A 17,642-nucleotide genomic window follows, 5' to 3' on the forward strand; every position below is an offset into this window, starting at 1 on the left:
CCGGCCGCCGGGTTTCCTCCATGCTCGGCTCCCCGGGGCGGCTGATTGATCTGGATCAGGAATATTCCGGCGGCGCCTCAGCGAGGACCGCTGCTGGCGGGACGCCGCAAGTGCGGCCGCTCGCCCCGTGCCTCGCCTCGCCTCACGCCTCCTCCGGCGGCGGGGCCGCCCCGGGCCGCGCTCCGCGGGCCGAAGGGGAGCCCCGGACCCCGGACCTCCGCCGGCGGAGGCACCGCCAGCGCCTCGGGGCGACCCTCGGTCAGCGCTCCCTTCTCGGAGTCTCCTCCGCATCCCGGGCGGAGGAGCCCTCTCCGCTCGCTGGAGATTTTTTGGGGAGGGGGGGCCGGGCACACAGGGATTGCACTATTCCTGAAAAAACTCCTGTTTAAAAATCACTCTTCATCCTTGGGTTTGTACAGGAGTCCTTCTAACTTTCCTCTTTAAAAAGTTTCCTTGACAGCATTAACTTTTTGCCTTTTTTTTTTTTTGAAACTACGTTCCCCCGTTTTTCTCTTCCCGATTTCCGAAGGCATCAGCGGGCGGGTTTTTGCCGGTGCTGCGGTGCTGCTGTATATCGGGTCTCCGTGTGTGAGTCGGTGCAGCCTGAACAAAGCCGCAGCAGCAATTGCTTCGCTGTGGGATATTTGGAGGGGATCTCGCTAATCTGTGCGCGTCGGCTCCGATTAAACAGCACCAAAATGGAGAAGTTGGTTCTGACTTAAAGAAATCGCATTCCTGTCTCCCATCCCCGCAGCCCAGCCTTAAGGACTGGCATCACACAGCCACAAATCAGGCTGATTTTTTTTTCTTTTTCCCTGAGAAAAAGTTTTGGAGTTGGGTTAAGGAGGGAGGGAGATGTGCCTGGGTGATTTTTACAGCACCGTTAGTGGTTGTAATCCTGGTAGGCTGAGGAGCGAAAGGGATCTCCGGGATGCATCTCTATTCTAGCTACCAGGAGAGCAACAATCATATTTTACTGCAAGGGATCGTCACCAGCTGGTGGATGAGCCGAGGTGGCTGTGCCACCTCGATCCTGCGCGGAGCTGAGCTCGGTGGGGCTGCGAGGGTGCAAAGGCTCGGGGTGCCGGGGTCGTGTGTGGGGAGCACGGTGGGCCCGAGTGCTGCTCTGCGGAGGGGTCAGCGAGCAGGGGATGTGCCGAGGATTTTTGACAAAAAGCAGAAGTGTCACCGGAGGGAAAAAAAAAAAAAACAAAACAAAGCCCAGCAAGGGAAACCGTTCCCCTGTCGGCTCCCACGAGAACCTGTGCCTTGCTCTCCGGAACAGCCGTAAAATTGCAGGGAAAACAAAGGTGGTATTTTGCGATGGTGGGTGAGGGGTGGGGATTAGGTCATGCAGTGGGGGGGATCCGAGTCTGGCTGCTCTGCGAGCAGGGACTGCAAAATCCCGGCTCAGACATGCCACGCACAATGCGAGCCGAGCAGTGAAGTTTCTGTCTCCAGCCCTCTCGGTGCCGTGTCTGTGCTTTCCAATGCTCCGGCTGCGATCAGGGCTTTGGATTCTTTCATGCAGTTTTATCTTCCCCTTCTCTCCCACCCTCCTTTTCCCCTTGTATCGGCAAGTTAGCAGCAGTTTGCTGTCATGCTGGAACTATTCTTGTCTAAGTTGTCCTCTCTTCTGAGTTCGGATCATCCTCAACACCCCCAGAATCTTTTCAATGAAAGAACGTCCTCCTCTGAATCCAAAATGGGCTCTCTCTTCCCTCCCTGTCTTCTGCCATTATCCTCACGCACCAGCTCTTCCTCTAGCTAGTGGTATTGCCAGCACCGTGGCCTAAGGCCAAGGGACTTAGACAAAGCAGTCCTTGCAGTTGCACATATCGCATTCAGAGTGATATGACTGCAAATGGCCCCCTCCTTTCTGGAGCTTAATTCTGATTTGGAGGAGATTACTTCTCTATTGTGCCTAAATTAAATGCCCCCCAGCCAGGAGGATAAATCCTAGGTTTGCTTCCAAACCTGGGGTGAAGGACCCCCCCCCCACCGTCCTGCTGAGGAGAGGAAAACAGGAAATCTGTCCCTTTTGGCCTGAAATCAGCCCTGCAGAAGCCTCTCTGTATGAATGCTGAATATTTTGGTCTCGGCCGACGGAGGGCTCTGGGCAGCTGTGGATCTCACAGGGATTTTCCTCTGGGAGGTAATGCTGCTTCCCTGCAGTGCAGGGCTTCTGGTGCAGGAGTATTTGGGAAGGCAGTGTCGACTCAGCTCTTGGAGCCGCGTCCTTGCTGCAGAGCAAACTCCTTTCAAGTTGAGGCTGAGAGTAGCCACTCTGCAAAATTATACTTAAACTGCACATCAGTGAGATGAAGCAGTTGTGGTTGGTGGGTGCCTGGGCTCTGTTCTTGCATGGGAGCATGTTTTGGGAATCCAGTCCTGGACTGAAGTCCAGAGGGAGAGGAGCTGTGTGTGGGGGAGGAAATACGGGGAGGAAACCTCTGTGGGTTGTCGGCAGATCTGGGGATGACTGCGGGTGAGGAAAATGCAGCTGCTCCACAAGTGACTCAGGATGCTGGAAGCATCTGGGTGCTGACTCCTCTGCCTTACACCAGGCTGAGGGAAGGAGAATGTGTTGTCACTGCAGAATTCAGTGCCTGTTTCTGTTCCCCATTGCCCAGGTCAGTGCTGACACTTGGCCCAGGGTGGCTGCAACCAGGCTTGCAGTGTTTTGTCTCAATTTTGTCTGAAGTCACCTTCCTGGAGGGCCTGTGCTCAGGGAATTGGGTTCCTGCATGTAGTACCCCAGGCTTTCAATTCCAAGCTGCCTGTGCTTGGTGAGCCCCATTTAATCTCCTGCACAAGCACCTTCTGTGCCTGGGCTGTAAAAAGGTGCTCTGTTAGGGACCTGTAGTGGCTCTACCTTCCCAGCCTCACCTGACCCTGCAGTGTCCCAGGGGAACCTCTGTTACCTTTTCTAACAACCGTGTTTTGATTTGTTTGTCTTCTCTTGCTTATCCTACCGATTCCTGGGAAGTACTGTTTCCTCCTCATCTGTCTTGTGTTTCATATTGTTTGACTATTTCTCTGTAAGGGAGCAGCTGCTGAGCTGAGGTGAAGTAGAGCATCTCCACTGACTTAAGTTGAACTAGACACTTACACCAGCTGTGAACAGGTCTGTAGTTTGTTTTTCACCATGTTTCCATGTGTTTTCTGGTTCAGTGGATATTCACCAGCATTCCTATTTTGTTTAGAGTAAGCACAGGTCAGAGAAAATGTGTTTCAAGATACAGAAGCTAGCAGAAACAGCTTGGGATTTTCCTTTACTTTTATTCTCAAAAGCTGACAGAAATGTCAGCTTTTGAGACAAAATCCTGTTTGTGTAACAAAGCTTTAAAACTGTCATCTGTAGGGTCTGGAAACAGCAATTCCAGCTGACAGTGACAAGGGAAGGAGCTGTGTCTTGGCTCCACGTGAACAGGTGGTGACCTGTACGAGTGCTGCTGTAGCTGCTGTAGGACCAAAGGTGCACCTGCCACACCTCACAGCAACCACAAGTTTCTTGTGAAAAGTGCAAATTCTCCCTGGGAGGTGAAATGAAAATAATTTCCGTGGCTGGGGCTGTAGCTCGCAACTGGAGAGACCAGTTCCATTCAGTCCTGAGAAACGATACCAGCACACGAGGCTGGCCCTTATGTTCTCAGCACTGCAGTGCAGACTTGCTTGAGCACATGGCTTGCTTGTCGCCCTTTACAGAGACAGCTTCTGTTTGATATTGTTGACCATATTGAGAGGTTGTTTTTGGAGTGGGAGTACTGGAAAGAATACTCTTTGTAGGCAGAACAGAGAGCAAAGTGTTTGTGCCTTAGCAGAGGGGATATTTTCTAGGAGATACGCTCCCCTCTCCAATTCAGACTGAAATTTGCTGGATCCCTGACCTCTTGAAGTCCATGTGAAGTTAAGTATGATGTAAAAAGAAGCTCTCCAAACATGTTTCAGAATTAGCAATTTTCAAGTGGACTTGTTTGGGCGTTTAGAAAACTGGCATTTTTGGCTTTGTCTACCTGAGTGTTTTGCTTGAGAGCAAAGATGTGGTTTTCACAGTCAGCGAATCTGTGCATGGTCCCCACCCAGCTACACAGTGGTTTGGGTTCATGCTAACTGGATTCCTTTTGGATAAAAATGGTCCAGAAGCTCTGCTCCAGTTGTGCAACACTGATGCTCCATCCCTTTCAATGGGAACACAAAGATCCAAACCAAAGATGGCACAGCTTTGAACCATACCCCCCTAGTCTGGGGGACCAGACTAAAATCTAACCTTAAGTCATACCCCCTCAGGCCAACTACATGTGGTGTACATGTACCAAATGCTTTCATCTTTTGATCTGTTCCTTGTGGTGCCAAATAACTTGCTAGTGTAGGAATAGCTTAAGCAAGGAAAGAAGAATGGTGGGGAGTCAAGGGACTGGCTTTTGTTTTTCTGATAAAAAAAGAGACAGGAGGGTAGGAAGAGGAGACATAAACCATGACCGTTATCCACATGGAAAGATTAAATAGCACGAGAGTACTAGAGGAAAGGCCCAGAGTGTGACAGATCAAAAGAGCAAGGCCTCTGGCTGTTATGATAAAGAATGTCCTAGTTCTTGAGAACATATTTATGTGTCTGTGCACTGCGTTTTTTTAAAAGGAAATAGTTTTATTCAAAGAAAGGTCTGTTTCTTCCACAAGGGCTGTTCAAGGGAGAAATAGTGGGCGAAAATACAATTTTCACAGCCAGTGCTCTAAGGAATAGTTTGTGCAAATGAGAACAGGGTCCATTATTTTAAATTTAAAAATTTATGGGAAGGTTGGGGAGAATGGGGGCTGTCTGTTTGAGCTCTGGGTTGGCAACTGCTGTTAGAATTCAGAGTGTGGCTTGGCTGTTCAGTGGATCTACTTGTGTAGACATGCATGTGGTGTCCTGTTGCACCTTTCCACAGTGTCCCATGGATGGCAAGGAGCTCTTGCTGAACTCAAACCAAAGTGTGTAGAGGGCTAAGGAATAAAATATTCTTGTAGTCAGCCAAAACACTACAGCTGTGTTCAGCTACTTGCTGCAGAAATAGCTGTGCTGGGTGAAGCTGTTACCTCTCCCTTGGTGCTCAAGGATGCCTCACAGTGTGCATTGGCAAAGCAGCTCCAGGAGGATTTCTCATGTGTTTTCTTGCAAAGTTGTCTAGTTTAGGACAGAAGAATTTATATCCTCTCAGTTAAAATATTCCAGCCTCGTTGTTTGGTACCCCATATGGTCAGGACTCCAACTGCCATCACCTGAAGCCCATGAGAAGGTCCCACAGCGTGTGGCAGAGGCAGTAACTTCCAGCACTCTGGGGAGGTGGTGACCACAGGCCACTGAAATGGCCACAGCCTCGATGTTTCAAGCAGCCTCAGCTTGAAGGGTCTGTGAAACAGAGGGAGAAGTGTTGAGATTCCACAGACTGCACCATGCACCCTGGATAAAGTCCAGGCTACAGGTACCTCTTCTTACATGCTCTTGTGTTCATGCATAGAAAGAGTCTGTAAAATGGCAGGAGTTTGCCTTTGTGGTTTTATAGGACCTTACAAAGCACAGGGCAGTAGAGAAACACATATCCAGTGGGGTTGGCCCTTGGCCTAAGTCAGTCCTACACAAGTAACTCAGTGAGTTGTGTGACTGTTCCTGGTTTTCCTTTGCTGCCTGTAGAACAGGGGGGTAGCTGAGTTCTGTAAATGCCTTGGCATCTGCCAGAATGGATCAGGTGAGTGTACCCAAGTGTTCCTGCTCCTGCTCCTCCCTTCAGGGTGCTCAGCAACCTGCCTTCCCAGTTATTTTTCCAGCAAGCAGCAGTAATAGAATTAAGAATTAAAACTTGAAGCAGCAAATTGGTCATCATTGCTCAGGCTTGGAGCTGAAGGGATCCCTACAAACCTATCAGAAATTAATGAGAAGATTCCTGGTCAGTGGGAGTTTAGGCAAACAAAGATTGATTTGAGATCCTTTGTCTCTCAGGGTGTTAATTTGGGCTCAGAGAGACTGCTGGAAGGAAGAGATTTTGATACCAAAATCTAATTTCTGTTTGCTGTACCCTCCCATAATTAATAAAGATTAATATTAATTAATAAGAAAAACACTATATTTTTGTGGAGAAAAATGCTTCTGGTAGTCTTCTGCTTGACTACAGAAATAAAAGACATTGTTGGCACTAGAATAAGTGGGGACCTGCAAGGTTTTGTGTACATTTAATTGGGAAAGTGAAGGGAGGAAAGTGTGTGTATTAATTTAGGTTTTAAACAACAGCAAGCACTAAGACAATTTGGGATGTGATACAGGGTGTCACTGAAATTCAGTACCAAGCACACTCCCTTTTCGATTCTGTCAGTTCTTAACTGTCTCCATTGTCATTTTAACGTTAGAGAGAGCAAGCCTCAATTTAGATCCCCCCTCCTTTTTTCTCTCTAGTGAATACCTAATCATCACACCGATTTTTGACTGGGTATTGACTATGAGACTTCCTGGCCTAATTTATCTTTCTAGCTATAATAGCAATATCTGGTGATTTTTTTTTTTTTTTTAGTCCGAGATACACAGGCTGTTCAGACACGCAGATGAATTTTGGGTTAATTGAGTAACAGTCATCCAAGACCCAGGGCTTCTCCTTGAGATTAACATACAAAGTGATAGGTCAAAAAGCTCAAGGTTTGTTGCCCTGTGAGATACTAATACCCCCCCAATTAATTTCATTTTCATGATCGCATCGTTTTAAATTGAGGTGAAATCAAGGATTTTTCATTTTTTCCCCCCCTCCAGCTGAGTTTGACTGGCACAACTTCTGACACGGATGTATGGAGGCTGGTACCGCGGCCAAGCCAAATCCTTTTCTTTGTTCTCTGGGCCTGCTGCTGCTGCTGATAAAGTGGTCGGCGCATGGCATTATGTCTTATTACATTTTTGATGCAGACTGCAAAGAAACGGGTAAACTCACCATGGTTACCACGCTCTGTCACTTGGCAGGGCCCGGCGCACTCAGCGATGGCCTCTAGTGTCTGCAGCGCAGCTCTGCACCGCCCCGGCTGCTCCGCGCATCCCGCCCCAGCCAGCCCCGCTCCTGCCTCACCGCCGCCTCCTCAAAGTCCCCGCTTGCTTTTGTCCCTCGCTCTTGACCGAGGGTCACTGCTGGGGTCAAACTCCCGTGCTGACACCAGCCAGTTTCTATGTCTGTGAAACTTTTCTGGGTCCCAGATCCACTCACTGCTTTGTCCTGGCACCTCACGTTTCTAGGAGAGTTTTTCTCTTTTATCTAGACATAGCCTGCTGTGTTATTTCCTGCAGACCAAGTGCGTGTCATTGCTTAAATTAACAGAATGTGAAACAATCACTAAATTATCTGTGCTGTGATATCATAGAATATGCTGAGTTGGAAGGGACCCATCAGAATCATTGAGTCAAACAACTGGCCCTGCACAGGACAGCCTGAGACTCACGCCATGTGCCTGAGAGCATTATCCAAATGCTTCTTGAACTCAGGCTTAGCACTGTGACCACTTCCCTGGGGAGCTTGTTCCAGTGCCCACCATTTCCTGATATGCTTAACCAATATGTTATCATCAACCCATAAGGGATCAATAAGTTGCTCATCGTTTTGTATGGGCTGCAGCTCAGTTTTTCTTGGTGGGTAGATCAGGATTCTTGAGCCTGGTCATTGGAGTCCTTGCCTTATTCACATCCAGTTTGGAGCTCCCAGGTCTTGTATGTGACTGCTTGCAACAACAGTTCAGAGACAAGTCTTTGCAGGATGGGTCTTTTGTTTTATTGTACATGAGGAAAAATCGCTTAAGCCTTTCTCTGCTTAATTGAGGTAATTAAACCTTCTTACCTTGCAGCACAAGGGGCTCATTAATGTTTTTGAAGCATTTTGAAGTCCTTGGAAAAACGATGTGGTTTGCTGTTGTGTCATGTTTAGTAATTGTTGAAATTCAGTCATCTGGACTTGAAATACTGAGTTTCACATACAGAAATCTTACACTTGTGTGTGTATTTTGAGCTGATAGTGTGAAGAACTAATTGAGAGAGTAGCTGACAACTGTGGTGTTCCTACAGTGCCCTACTCTATGAGGGTGTTGGTTTGGGGGGGTTTTACTATGCTTAAGCAAAATTAGCTCCGTGTGAAACCTCAGTGATGAAACTACGGGTTGTAATGACATAAAATTTAGCAGCTTTGTTAAAGACAAAGAGAAACCTTGCTTTCTTTAAGGTGACCTAGTGGCCAGCCCAATTTGGCTTTTTGGGATTTCACATGTGGTTAACTAGTAAAAATTAAGAACATGCTCTCTTCTTGTAATGAAGAAGACACCTCAGTGATATCCTGTGATAACTCTGAAGTGGAAAGAGACTTCCCGGCTGAGGACAAGAGTCTTTTCCACTATGTTCAGCAGAGCTTGTTACAGAGTAACTGCTGGCCCTTTCTTTTTTTAGAGAGGGGAAAATAGGAATGAAATCATTTGCAACTTTAAAACAAAGCTAGAGATTTACATAGTTCTGAGCCCCAGTGACTTTTAGCATCAGTTTAATTTAGATTTAAATGAAGGCTGGTAAATGAGATCTGTTCCTCATATGAAAGACAGTTGGGAATTTTCAGCAAAGGAGTTTGTAAGGGGGGAGATATTTCCAGACAGCAGGCAGTCTGTGTCTGTGCCTACAGGCAAAGACAGCAGCATCCATGGATGCAAGGGCACTTGAGCTGCAAGAGTGAAGAAGTTCTGTGCTGTGATGCTCCCTTGCTCCCAAGTGCATAACCAGCAGGCTTTTTAGTACAGTTGTGAAGTGGGCAGCATAATTAAGCCCCTTACAAAAAAGTCTAACAATTTTTTCTCAAACCCAAATTATTACCATTGTGGGACAAGGGGGAGAAAGTGTTTTGATTGTTCATTTCTGGAGCAGTTTGTCAGCGATGACATTAGAGTCTGTTTCTGGAGCTGATAACTGACTCAAAACTTATCAGATGTGAATATAATCTTTTATAACTTTGGAAAAAGTAACCATAACACAAAGTGATGTTATTTTCCCTTTGATCTACTTATACAGCACAATTTGACTGGCTAAAAATGTTTGATATCACACAAAGAGGAATAATGGTAGCACTCCTCGCCTCCGATGTCACACAATGAGCAGCAGATCTGATGTACCTCAACTGACTGTTCCCTAGGAATAGTTCTGGCATTGGCTGAAAATAGTACTGAGGGTAACTTGCTTTGACCATGTGATGACACTTTGAGTTGCAAAATTACTTTCAGATAAGTTGCACTGAAAAATAAAAATAGCACAGCACATTAGACTCATCTGTGTGGAATGTATATATGCAAAAATAGGGCTCCTTAATACTTAGAGTTTGTCTAGGCAGAACAACCTGTCATGCTACACTCTGCTTCACTTTTAGGCAAACAATTTGCACTGATAATGCTGCAGGCTGTGCTGTTTCCAAGTGTTCATCAAACATGAGAGAAGCATTAATTCAGCCATTCTCTTCCTAGCAGTGACGCTCGGAAATGTCATTAGTGATCTTAGACAAAGGTGAGAGGTCACAGCTTTAGGAACAAGTGATTAAAATGTGTCCCAATGTAACAGACTAATTAATCTTTAGATAATAGCAGGGGTTTTTTTTCTCTTTTCTCTCTGCAGCTGGGAGTGTTCACTCTCCCTCCACAAGTATGGCAACATCGGCGCAATACAGACAGCTCATAAACGACTACGGCCCCCCATCTCTAGGCTATACACAGGGGATGCAGGTACAGCTCTGCTTATTTTCCTTTAATCAGATCACTGACCCTACATTTGCATAGTAGCAGGGATTGTGGCCTGTAATCTGAGGTGTTCCTCCCTCCCACCAAGGTCTGAAATCAAACCCAAATGGCAGAATGCTTCCTCGCACATGTCTGGGGATCAAATTAGGCTAAGCCGAGTGCTGAGTGAGGTTGGTTCCTAATTATCTGTCCCATCCAGTCTGAGTCGCAGAGAAACACGTCTTGAATTATGTTCTGTAAGGGCACTTACATATTTTAAAGTTATTTGTTAAAACCCAGTATTTCTATACAGTTTTGTTTTATCTTCTCACTCTCTCTGCCTGGCTAACTTCTTCATAAAATATACACTGTAACACTGAAAAACCAGAAACAGGGTTAAATAAGCAGTTCCCAGTTTGCTGGGTTTGCAGGAGTGTTTTAACTTCTGCTTCACCTTAAGGCCAAGGCTTGAGTTGCATCCTCCCAGTTGATCCCAATTTTTGAAGGGCACGTAGCATCATGTCCAACTGCAGCAGCAATTTCAATAAAGAAAATCATGTTTATATAATAATCTTGAAATTCTGTTCTTTTAAAAAGAGATTTACAGGGCTATTTCTGGTCTTCCATAAACTTCCACTTGGTGTTTCTTGTAATTGTTTTGATTTTACAGTATTTGATTGACATTATGCTACTTTCAACTGCAGGGTACCAGCAGCAGTCAAGTACCACAGAGCAAATATGCAGAACTTCTAGCTATCATAGAAGAATTAGGAAAAGAGATTAGACCTACATATGCTGGGAGTAAAAGTGCGATGGAGAGGCTAAAAAGAGGTAACATTTAAACTTATTTTAAAAAATAATTGTGTCTCATACACTTTGTGCACTGACTACTTGTATATAGCTTCATGACAACTGTTTCCTTTGAAAGGAGACAGCTTGATCTCCTCTTGAAAGTGGGAGTATTAACCAGCAACTGAAGCCTTTTGATGCTCTGTCCATGCTGTATTTGACAGATAAACAGTGACAAAATGTGTCTCATGTGCACACAGGGAGTTTCAGTTAATAATCCAGACCTTACTGTAGAACATCTAGGGATACATTCTTTCAGGCTCCTGGTGATTTACTTGGCGTTTCAATTCCCTTTTCTCCCCCCTCTCCAAAATCCAAGCATTGTTTGCTTCTTCTCATACACATCTCCCATCTACTTGGCCCAGGAATCTTTACTGAAGTAGATTTTGCCTAAAGAAATACAACATTGTGGTAGTTCACACCGAGGATGGTGGAGAAAAGAGCTACAAAAAACCCCCAAAGAGGTGTTAGGGAAGGCTGTTCAGACTGAGATGTCAAACATGAACGTTCTCTCTCTGTGGAGAGTGGGGCTGCCTAGGCTCCGTTACCTGCTGTCAAGTGCATGCCATTAAAAGTCCACTAGTAAGGGACAGAGCAGCTTTTAGGGCTGGCTGATGAGTCTCTCCAGCTTTGCTTTGTCAGCTAAAAGGGGTAATAAATGCCCTTTCCTTGAAGTGTAAAGGAAACCCCCACATGCCCCACTGCTGACATCAGCCTGACATTGTCCTCTGCAGCGGACGTGCAGGGATATTTCTGAAGGAGCAGTGGGACATTCCACTGCTCCAGCTCCTGAAATGACCCTGGAAGGCCACAATCAACAGTTGTACTGGCAGTCCTGTCCTCCAGCATGACATGGTTACTTTTTCCTCCCTTCCTGTGGTCCTTCTGCTGAGATTGGCTCATGCCTTCAACCTGGAATGGGAATGTTATTGTAACAGACGAACTTCACCACCTTGCAAATCCCCCTTACATTTACCCGAGACTACAAAGCTTTATTTAAGGCTCAACCATTATGGAAGAGTAATATATCTGCCATGACATGCAATAAAATGACTAGTAGCTGTTCTGGGAAAGGATGCAATAAAGTCTGCTGATGAGTGGTAAGTGGAATCTGGCCCAGCTAAAATCAATGTTGCTGGAGTCTCTCTTTATTGCATTGCCTGAGTCAGTATTAATAGATCATGAATGGCAACAGGCTAATGGGGACAGCTCGAGAGAGACTGAGAGAGATGCAGACATTCTCTGAGTTGGATGGTTTCGTTCCGTGAGGAAAAAGTTGCTTTGCTGCTTCTTGCAGCATCTTAGGTTTAAGAAACAACGCTGCCACTGTGACTTGCCAGTGTTGCACAAAATCCTAAATAAATACTTTTTGCTGCCATCTTTTGGTCACAAAGGTACCTCTCTTTCCATTTTGGGATTCTGATGGCTGAAGGAGCATGTGCAAGTGTGAGAGCAGAAGTGATTGAGGGTAACCACGTGACTGCCGCCTCCGTGGCCATGGAGGTTATCCCTGAATAAAGTCCCTGTCCCCAGCTCCTAAGCACAGATACTGACCTCTAAAATTGGCCAAATTCCCAGTGTTCTACATTATTCAGAGTAGTTCTGCTGCATAAACTGGGCATCCTGCCACCAGATCCAGGTCTAACACACTGCTTTGAGTTTGTGTTTCTGCATCCCACAGCTGCAGCTTTCCTTGTCCGTGGCAGTTTAACCCTCTGCAAAGCCTTGCACTCATCAAGTCCTCCCAGGTCAGTAGGCTGCTGCTGTGATCTGGGCTAGCAGTCTTCTAGAAACAGAAGCCATTATCTCTAGAGATTAACCCCCATCTATTGCCTTACTGCCCTTTCTCCACCTTGTTAAGGAGCGTGATTGAGCAGAGAAATCACCCTCTATCTTGCCTAGTCAGCAAAATATAAACCTCCTTTGTTGTAGAAAAATCTGTCCATCTCTCATTTTAACATCTATCTCAAGCTCTGTTCTTTCAGCAGCTCTGTGAGCATGAATCTACATTTAGTTCCAGGATTAAGAACCAAGGTCCAGATTGCTGGAACTCAAGGCAACAGGACTTGAAGTGGAAAATTCCACATTATGTCTATCAGATGAGAGTAGACACGGCAGCATGTAAAGTGGTGATGATTTACACTGGGAACTGAGCCAGTGTTAGGAGGTAACTTTCTGCACACACCATTAAAAAACCCCTCTTATTTTTACATGAGACACAACTTGTCTTTAAACAGTATTACGATGGCTTGAATTTTGATGCATCCTCCCAGAGGAGAACTATCCCAAGGCATTAAGAGCTTACTAAAATGACTCCCCAGATAACTTTGTAATTTGTTTCACTCCACTTTAGCAAAATAACTCACTGGTAGGTAAGATTTTTTTTTCCCCCTTAGATTTTTGATATTAAGTAGGCCCACACTGCACATTAAGATCTACCTGCCACTGCAGACTTAGAAATCTGTGTTCTGATTCCTGGTTTAGTCCCTTTTCAATTTGTAATGCAAGTTTGGGAAGGCAGGCTTGTTTAATGGCAGCTGATATTTGGGAAGTGAGGGCTGTCCCCCTTAGCTGAGGCCTTCTGTGGTAGCCTTGGCAACTGGGGACAGAAATACATAAACCTTTCTGTGGACTGTCACTGCAAGTGTGGCCTGAATGGGATGATTTAAAACACATCCAATTCTTTTGCAGGCATTATCCATGCTAGAGGATTAGTTCGGGAATGCCTGGCCGAGACGGAACGAAACGCAAGATCCTAGCCCACTGATTCAGCTGCAAGATTTTCCATCTCTTCATGAAGAAAAAGTAACACTTATTCTTTTTGACTCTCGAAACATTCAAATTCCTTTATTTTGAATGTTTAACCGTTCTTGTTTCGCCCTTGCAAAAATGTACAGTTAAGAATGAAAAAAACCACGGATTTTTCAACTTACTGAGGGTTTGCATTTTCTAAAGACATTAAAACTCCCTAAAATGTTTCTAAAACATGGAAACTGAAGTGCATGCAGAGGAATGCTCTTTCTCTCCCAGGCTGTATTTCAGTTCTCTTCTTATCCAGCCACAGCCTCATTCTGTTTTTTTCCTTTGACTATGTTCACTTATCCCCAAAATGTCAATCTTTCAAAGTTTGACATAAGCTCTAAGGATTTTTTTTTTAATAAATGCAGAATAGCATGCTGTACCTAGTAGTCTGCTAAGTCACAATTTGTCATACAGCATAGACCCTGCTTAGAAATAACCTTTCCCTTCTCTTATTTTTCCTTTTTTTGTTCATTTTGCATAAACATTTGCATGACTGTTAGTGCTTTGAAGTCCACTTAAAGTGCATGAGCTATATGGAAAACAGGGAAGCCTATTAAATAATAACAAGGTCCTGGAAAGCTGATTTCTACATTAAGGCTGGAGATTTCAGTTTAAAGTTTGCAAAAAAAAAAAAAAAAAGAAAAAGGAACATTCTGGATAAATTACTAAAACTATTATTTGCATCTTTGTATGTATTTATTACTTGACGTAATAAAGCTTATTTTCATTAACAGTTTGTATTAAAGCTATGTACAGTCACTTTAATCAGATTCATACTCCAGGAGCAAGAACTGGCAACAGATAAAAATTCAACCTTCATGCAGGAGTTCAGGAAAGGACAAGGGAAGGGGCCTGCAGATTGCTGGAACATTCCACCCATGGCACAGGGTGCAGTTGGTCTCTGGGAGAAGGAGGTGAAGTTCTAGAAGTCTCTGTTGCCTTCAAAATCCATACTCTGGCTTTGGGTCTTTGTTGAAGGCCAAAACCTGGTGGTGGCAGCTGGTGAGGGTGCTGTCCAAAAATGAAAGAGAAGTTCTGGTTAAGCAGTTGGAGTTGTTAACAGGATAAAACCAGGAAAAATGTACTTCAGGAGTGGCTTCAGAGTAATGGTGACAAAGGAAACGCAGCTGCATTTGTTTTTATTAAATGGGAAACTGTCAAAATGAGTGGAGGTACCAACATGGCCAAGCCTAAGTGCAGCACAGCATAAACAAGATAAACAACTCTAATTAATTAATTCACAGCTTGGATGAATTGGACTCTGTTGTCTTGGGAGGCAGCTTCCAACACAGGTCATTCTTTATCTGCAATGACTCAATTCTACCTCAGAACTGGAGGGCCATGAGTGACCACCCCTCACTTGCTGGAGGGCCCTCCCTGTGTTCCAGTTCTCAGCACCACTCCAGGTAAGATCTGGAAAGCTGCTGGTTAAACTTTATTCAGAGCTGAGTAGCACAGAGCAATTGTTCAGCTGACAGATCTGAACCAGTGACTGGTGTCTCTTCCATCAGCAGCTCAGTTCACACCATCACAACCAGTATCCAAACCTCTATAAAGGATTTACGTCACTGAAGGCATTGCATGAGTAAGGAAGGATGGGAAGTGAGAACCTTTTAGTGCTGTTCTCATGTGCTGGAGCTCCTACGAAGCAGCCCAAAGTGTCTTCTGGACAGAAGGAAATTATTGATTTTTTGGGTCTCTGTTAACAACGGTGGAAAGCTTATAGCTCCTCTTTAACATTTAAGATCTTAAATTTAACATTTTAAGATTGCTTTATCTTCTGAACCTGGCAGAAAAACTGATTGCTAAATGTGATTAATGAGATGATGGCAAGGAGAAGCAGGAATACATGAGTGCTTTTATCTCCTCAGCTTTACAGGAACAGCAGGTCACCACCCGCGGTTTCAGCTGTGCTTATGAAGGCCTACATCATTTGTTAGTTGGAAAACTCTGTTTAGGTCTAATGACAAACAATTTTCTTACCCTACTAGGGCAAGTCAGTATTTCACATGTTTATTCCTTATCCAATTGTTGCATCTCTTTAAAAAGCTTTTTCCTTTCTAGGTTTTCCTTTGCTCTTCTTTTTTTCTCCTGCTTTTGCTTCTCTGATGCTTTCTTCTCTTTAAAAACATCACTGTCTTCACCTTTGTAGAAAAGGTCAACTTTTTCCCGCAGGATTTCTCTGGCAATCTTTCGGTTCTTCTCCACTGATCTTGTCTGATGACACTGAAGAAATACAAAGGACATTTTTACTGAAACTTTAACCTGTTTATCCTTCTGCTTTCCCTTTCTATACATTCCTACCATTACAGTAAAGAAAATCCCCTCCTCTCCAAGCCAAGAGCATCCTCCCACCAATAACAGCTGCAACTTTTATATCCAGATGATGTATTTTAATAATTATTTGCTACTGTAACTCATCAGGCTGGGTTTTGCATTAATCTTTAATGCTTCCCATATTACCTTGGAAAGCTGCTTGAGTTTAACTTAACTGTGTCTTCCCCTTGTGACAGGAAGCAAAGATTAATTTCAAGGTATTCATCCACAAGAAGTAGGTAAGATAAATGCTTAGAAAGGATCTGCAGATGAGTGTGATCAACTTGCTAAGGAAGAGATTCTAACTCACATGAGGGACAGGAATGTGACAGCTGCCACCAAATGGCAGCTACAAGGAAGATTCATTTAACTGAAAACTACAAAACAGTAACTGGGTGGCAGAGCCAGGAAAAGCAGCTCTGACCCCAAGTTTATTTATCTGCTGACAGCCAAAACTGCTTCTTGCTGAGATTCTTTACTATATATATATATATAAACTTTTCCTCCATGCCATCTGCATTGTGATTATGCTTTACTCTGAAAGGAGACTTGGAAGTCATGATGCAATTTGTGACTCAATAAAATAAAACACAATTACCTTCACTACAATCCCAGATGGAATATGCTTCAGGACAACACAGTTGTTTGTCTTATTTGTGGCTTGACCTCCTGGACCATCACCTCTTACAAACTGTTCTTCTAATTCTGCCTCAGTTAGTTCAAGGAGATTCAAAGAGTTCTTTCTTGCTGCCTGAAGCAAGGGAACGCTGGGCAGAGAGAGCTGCTGCTTCCTCAAAATCCACCGTGTCCATGATGGTGTTCGCACCTCTCTCAGTAAGAATGCAAAATGAAATAAACTTGGAACATTCATACGGAAATGACAACACGGCTTCTCTGGAATGAAACCTGGAATGGAATTGGAGAGTGGAGTTTACCACGAGAATCCTTGTTTTAAGATGAGCTACTTTAGCTGCACATATTGAGCAGTATTTCAATATTCAGATTTATTTATTTTCCCAAGGTCAAGGTATTAAGATTATTAACAAAGGCACAAAGGTATGCCTGGAAGTGTGCATTTTCCCCATGGATAATGAGGAATGTCAGGTCCTGTTGCTGTCAAGTGTCAGTCTTCAACAAAGCATTGGGTAAGCAATTAAAACAGTACATGCTGTTATGCTTGAAATATTATATTTGACTCAGACGAAAATACTTCAGTGTGTGAAGAAGTGCCACGTGGCAATTAACAGAAAATTTGAACTTAACTGTTGAAATGAAAAAATAATTAAAAGAAAACTTTTATTGGCGGCCACTACAGAAGTTAGTAACGTTTTTAAATAAAGAATACATGCAGAAAAACGAGCAGCGCTTCTGCCTAGTTCTGAACGAGCCTTTATTTACCAGGTTTCCTACGGCTCCAACCCCTTACAGGAGCTCGTTTTGAAACCAGGACTGCAAACTCTTGATAAGATTTAAAAAATTATGATCCCTCTCAGCCTACTCCTGCTGTTTGACACTACAACTCTAAAGCAGGAGTAAACACAGAAGACACTCGAGAATTTACTCAATTTCCGTCAGCGCAGCGCCCGGCCGCGGCCGCCCCGCGGCTGCCAGCAGCCCTGCGGGCTGGAGTTAGGCTCGGAGAGCGGCTCCGGGCGGGGCGGCCCGGGGGAAGCCGAGAACCGAGGCCCAGCCGGACCGGTCGAGCCCCGGTCGCCCCCGCCGCCCCCGCTCACCTCCGCCGGCCCTCCCGCGCCGCGCCCGCGCTCGCCGTGGGGGAGGGCGGCGCTGCCGGGCTGATTGGCATGTGGGGCAGCCAATCGCTGCGCGAGGCGGGCGGGGATCGTGCTCGCCCTCCAATCGGCTTTCTCGGGGACCGGCGCGGCGGCGCGCGCCAATCCCCTGGCGGCGGCGCGCGGGCTTTGCCGCGC

General features: G+C 45.1%; 2 protein-coding genes across 5 annotated transcripts; one reads left to right on the forward strand and one right to left on the reverse strand.

Annotated features, from left to right (window-relative positions):
• The first annotated feature begins 1,858 nt into the window (after positions 1–1,858).
• LOC121672788 (cyclin-dependent kinase 2-associated protein 1-like) lies at positions 1,859–14,131 on the forward strand. 2 transcript variants are annotated; one of them, XM_042045649.1, is made up of 4 exons: positions 1,859–2,155; positions 9,647–9,753; positions 10,452–10,578; positions 13,288–14,131. In XM_042045649.1, exons 1-4 carry the CDS (start codon positions 2,077–2,079, stop codon positions 13,353–13,355), a joined length of 381 nt encoding a protein of 126 aa, XP_041901583.1. In that variant the 5' UTR covers positions 1,859–2,076; the 3' UTR covers positions 13,356–14,131. The 2 variants fall into 2 exon arrangements, with proteins under 2 accessions (XP_041901583.1, XP_041901584.1); XM_042045650.1 differs by lacking the exon at positions 1,859–2,155 and adding an exon at positions 9,433–9,538.
• Positions 14,057–17,593, reverse strand: LOC121672786 (probable peptide chain release factor C12orf65, mitochondrial). Of its 3 annotated transcripts, none has more exons than XR_006018990.1 (4): positions 17,448–17,593; positions 16,313–16,620; positions 15,009–15,624; positions 14,057–14,409 (listed from the first exon to the last, which is right to left on the reverse strand). XR_006018990.1 is itself a non-coding variant. In XM_042045647.1 (4 exons), exons 2-3 carry the CDS (start codon positions 16,583–16,585, stop codon positions 15,412–15,414), a joined length of 486 nt encoding a protein of 161 aa, XP_041901581.1. In that variant the 5' UTR covers positions 16,586–16,620; positions 17,448–17,587; the 3' UTR covers positions 14,057–14,409; positions 15,382–15,411. The 3 variants fall into 3 exon arrangements, 2 of the variants coding, with proteins under 2 accessions (XP_041901581.1, XP_041901582.1); XM_042045647.1 differs by having other exon boundaries at positions 15,382–15,624; positions 17,448–17,587; XM_042045648.1 differs by lacking the exon at positions 17,448–17,593 and adding an exon at positions 17,113–17,392 and having other exon boundaries at positions 14,057–15,624.
• Positions 17,594–17,642: the final 49 nt, after the last annotated feature.

The sequence above is a fragment of the Corvus kubaryi genome, unplaced genomic scaffold, assembly GCF_017639235.1.
Source record: "Corvus kubaryi isolate FWS band 111438036 unplaced genomic scaffold, C.kubaryi_AGA036_p1.0 64962, whole genome shotgun sequence".
NCBI lineage: Eukaryota > Metazoa > Chordata > Aves > Passeriformes > Corvidae > Corvus > Corvus kubaryi.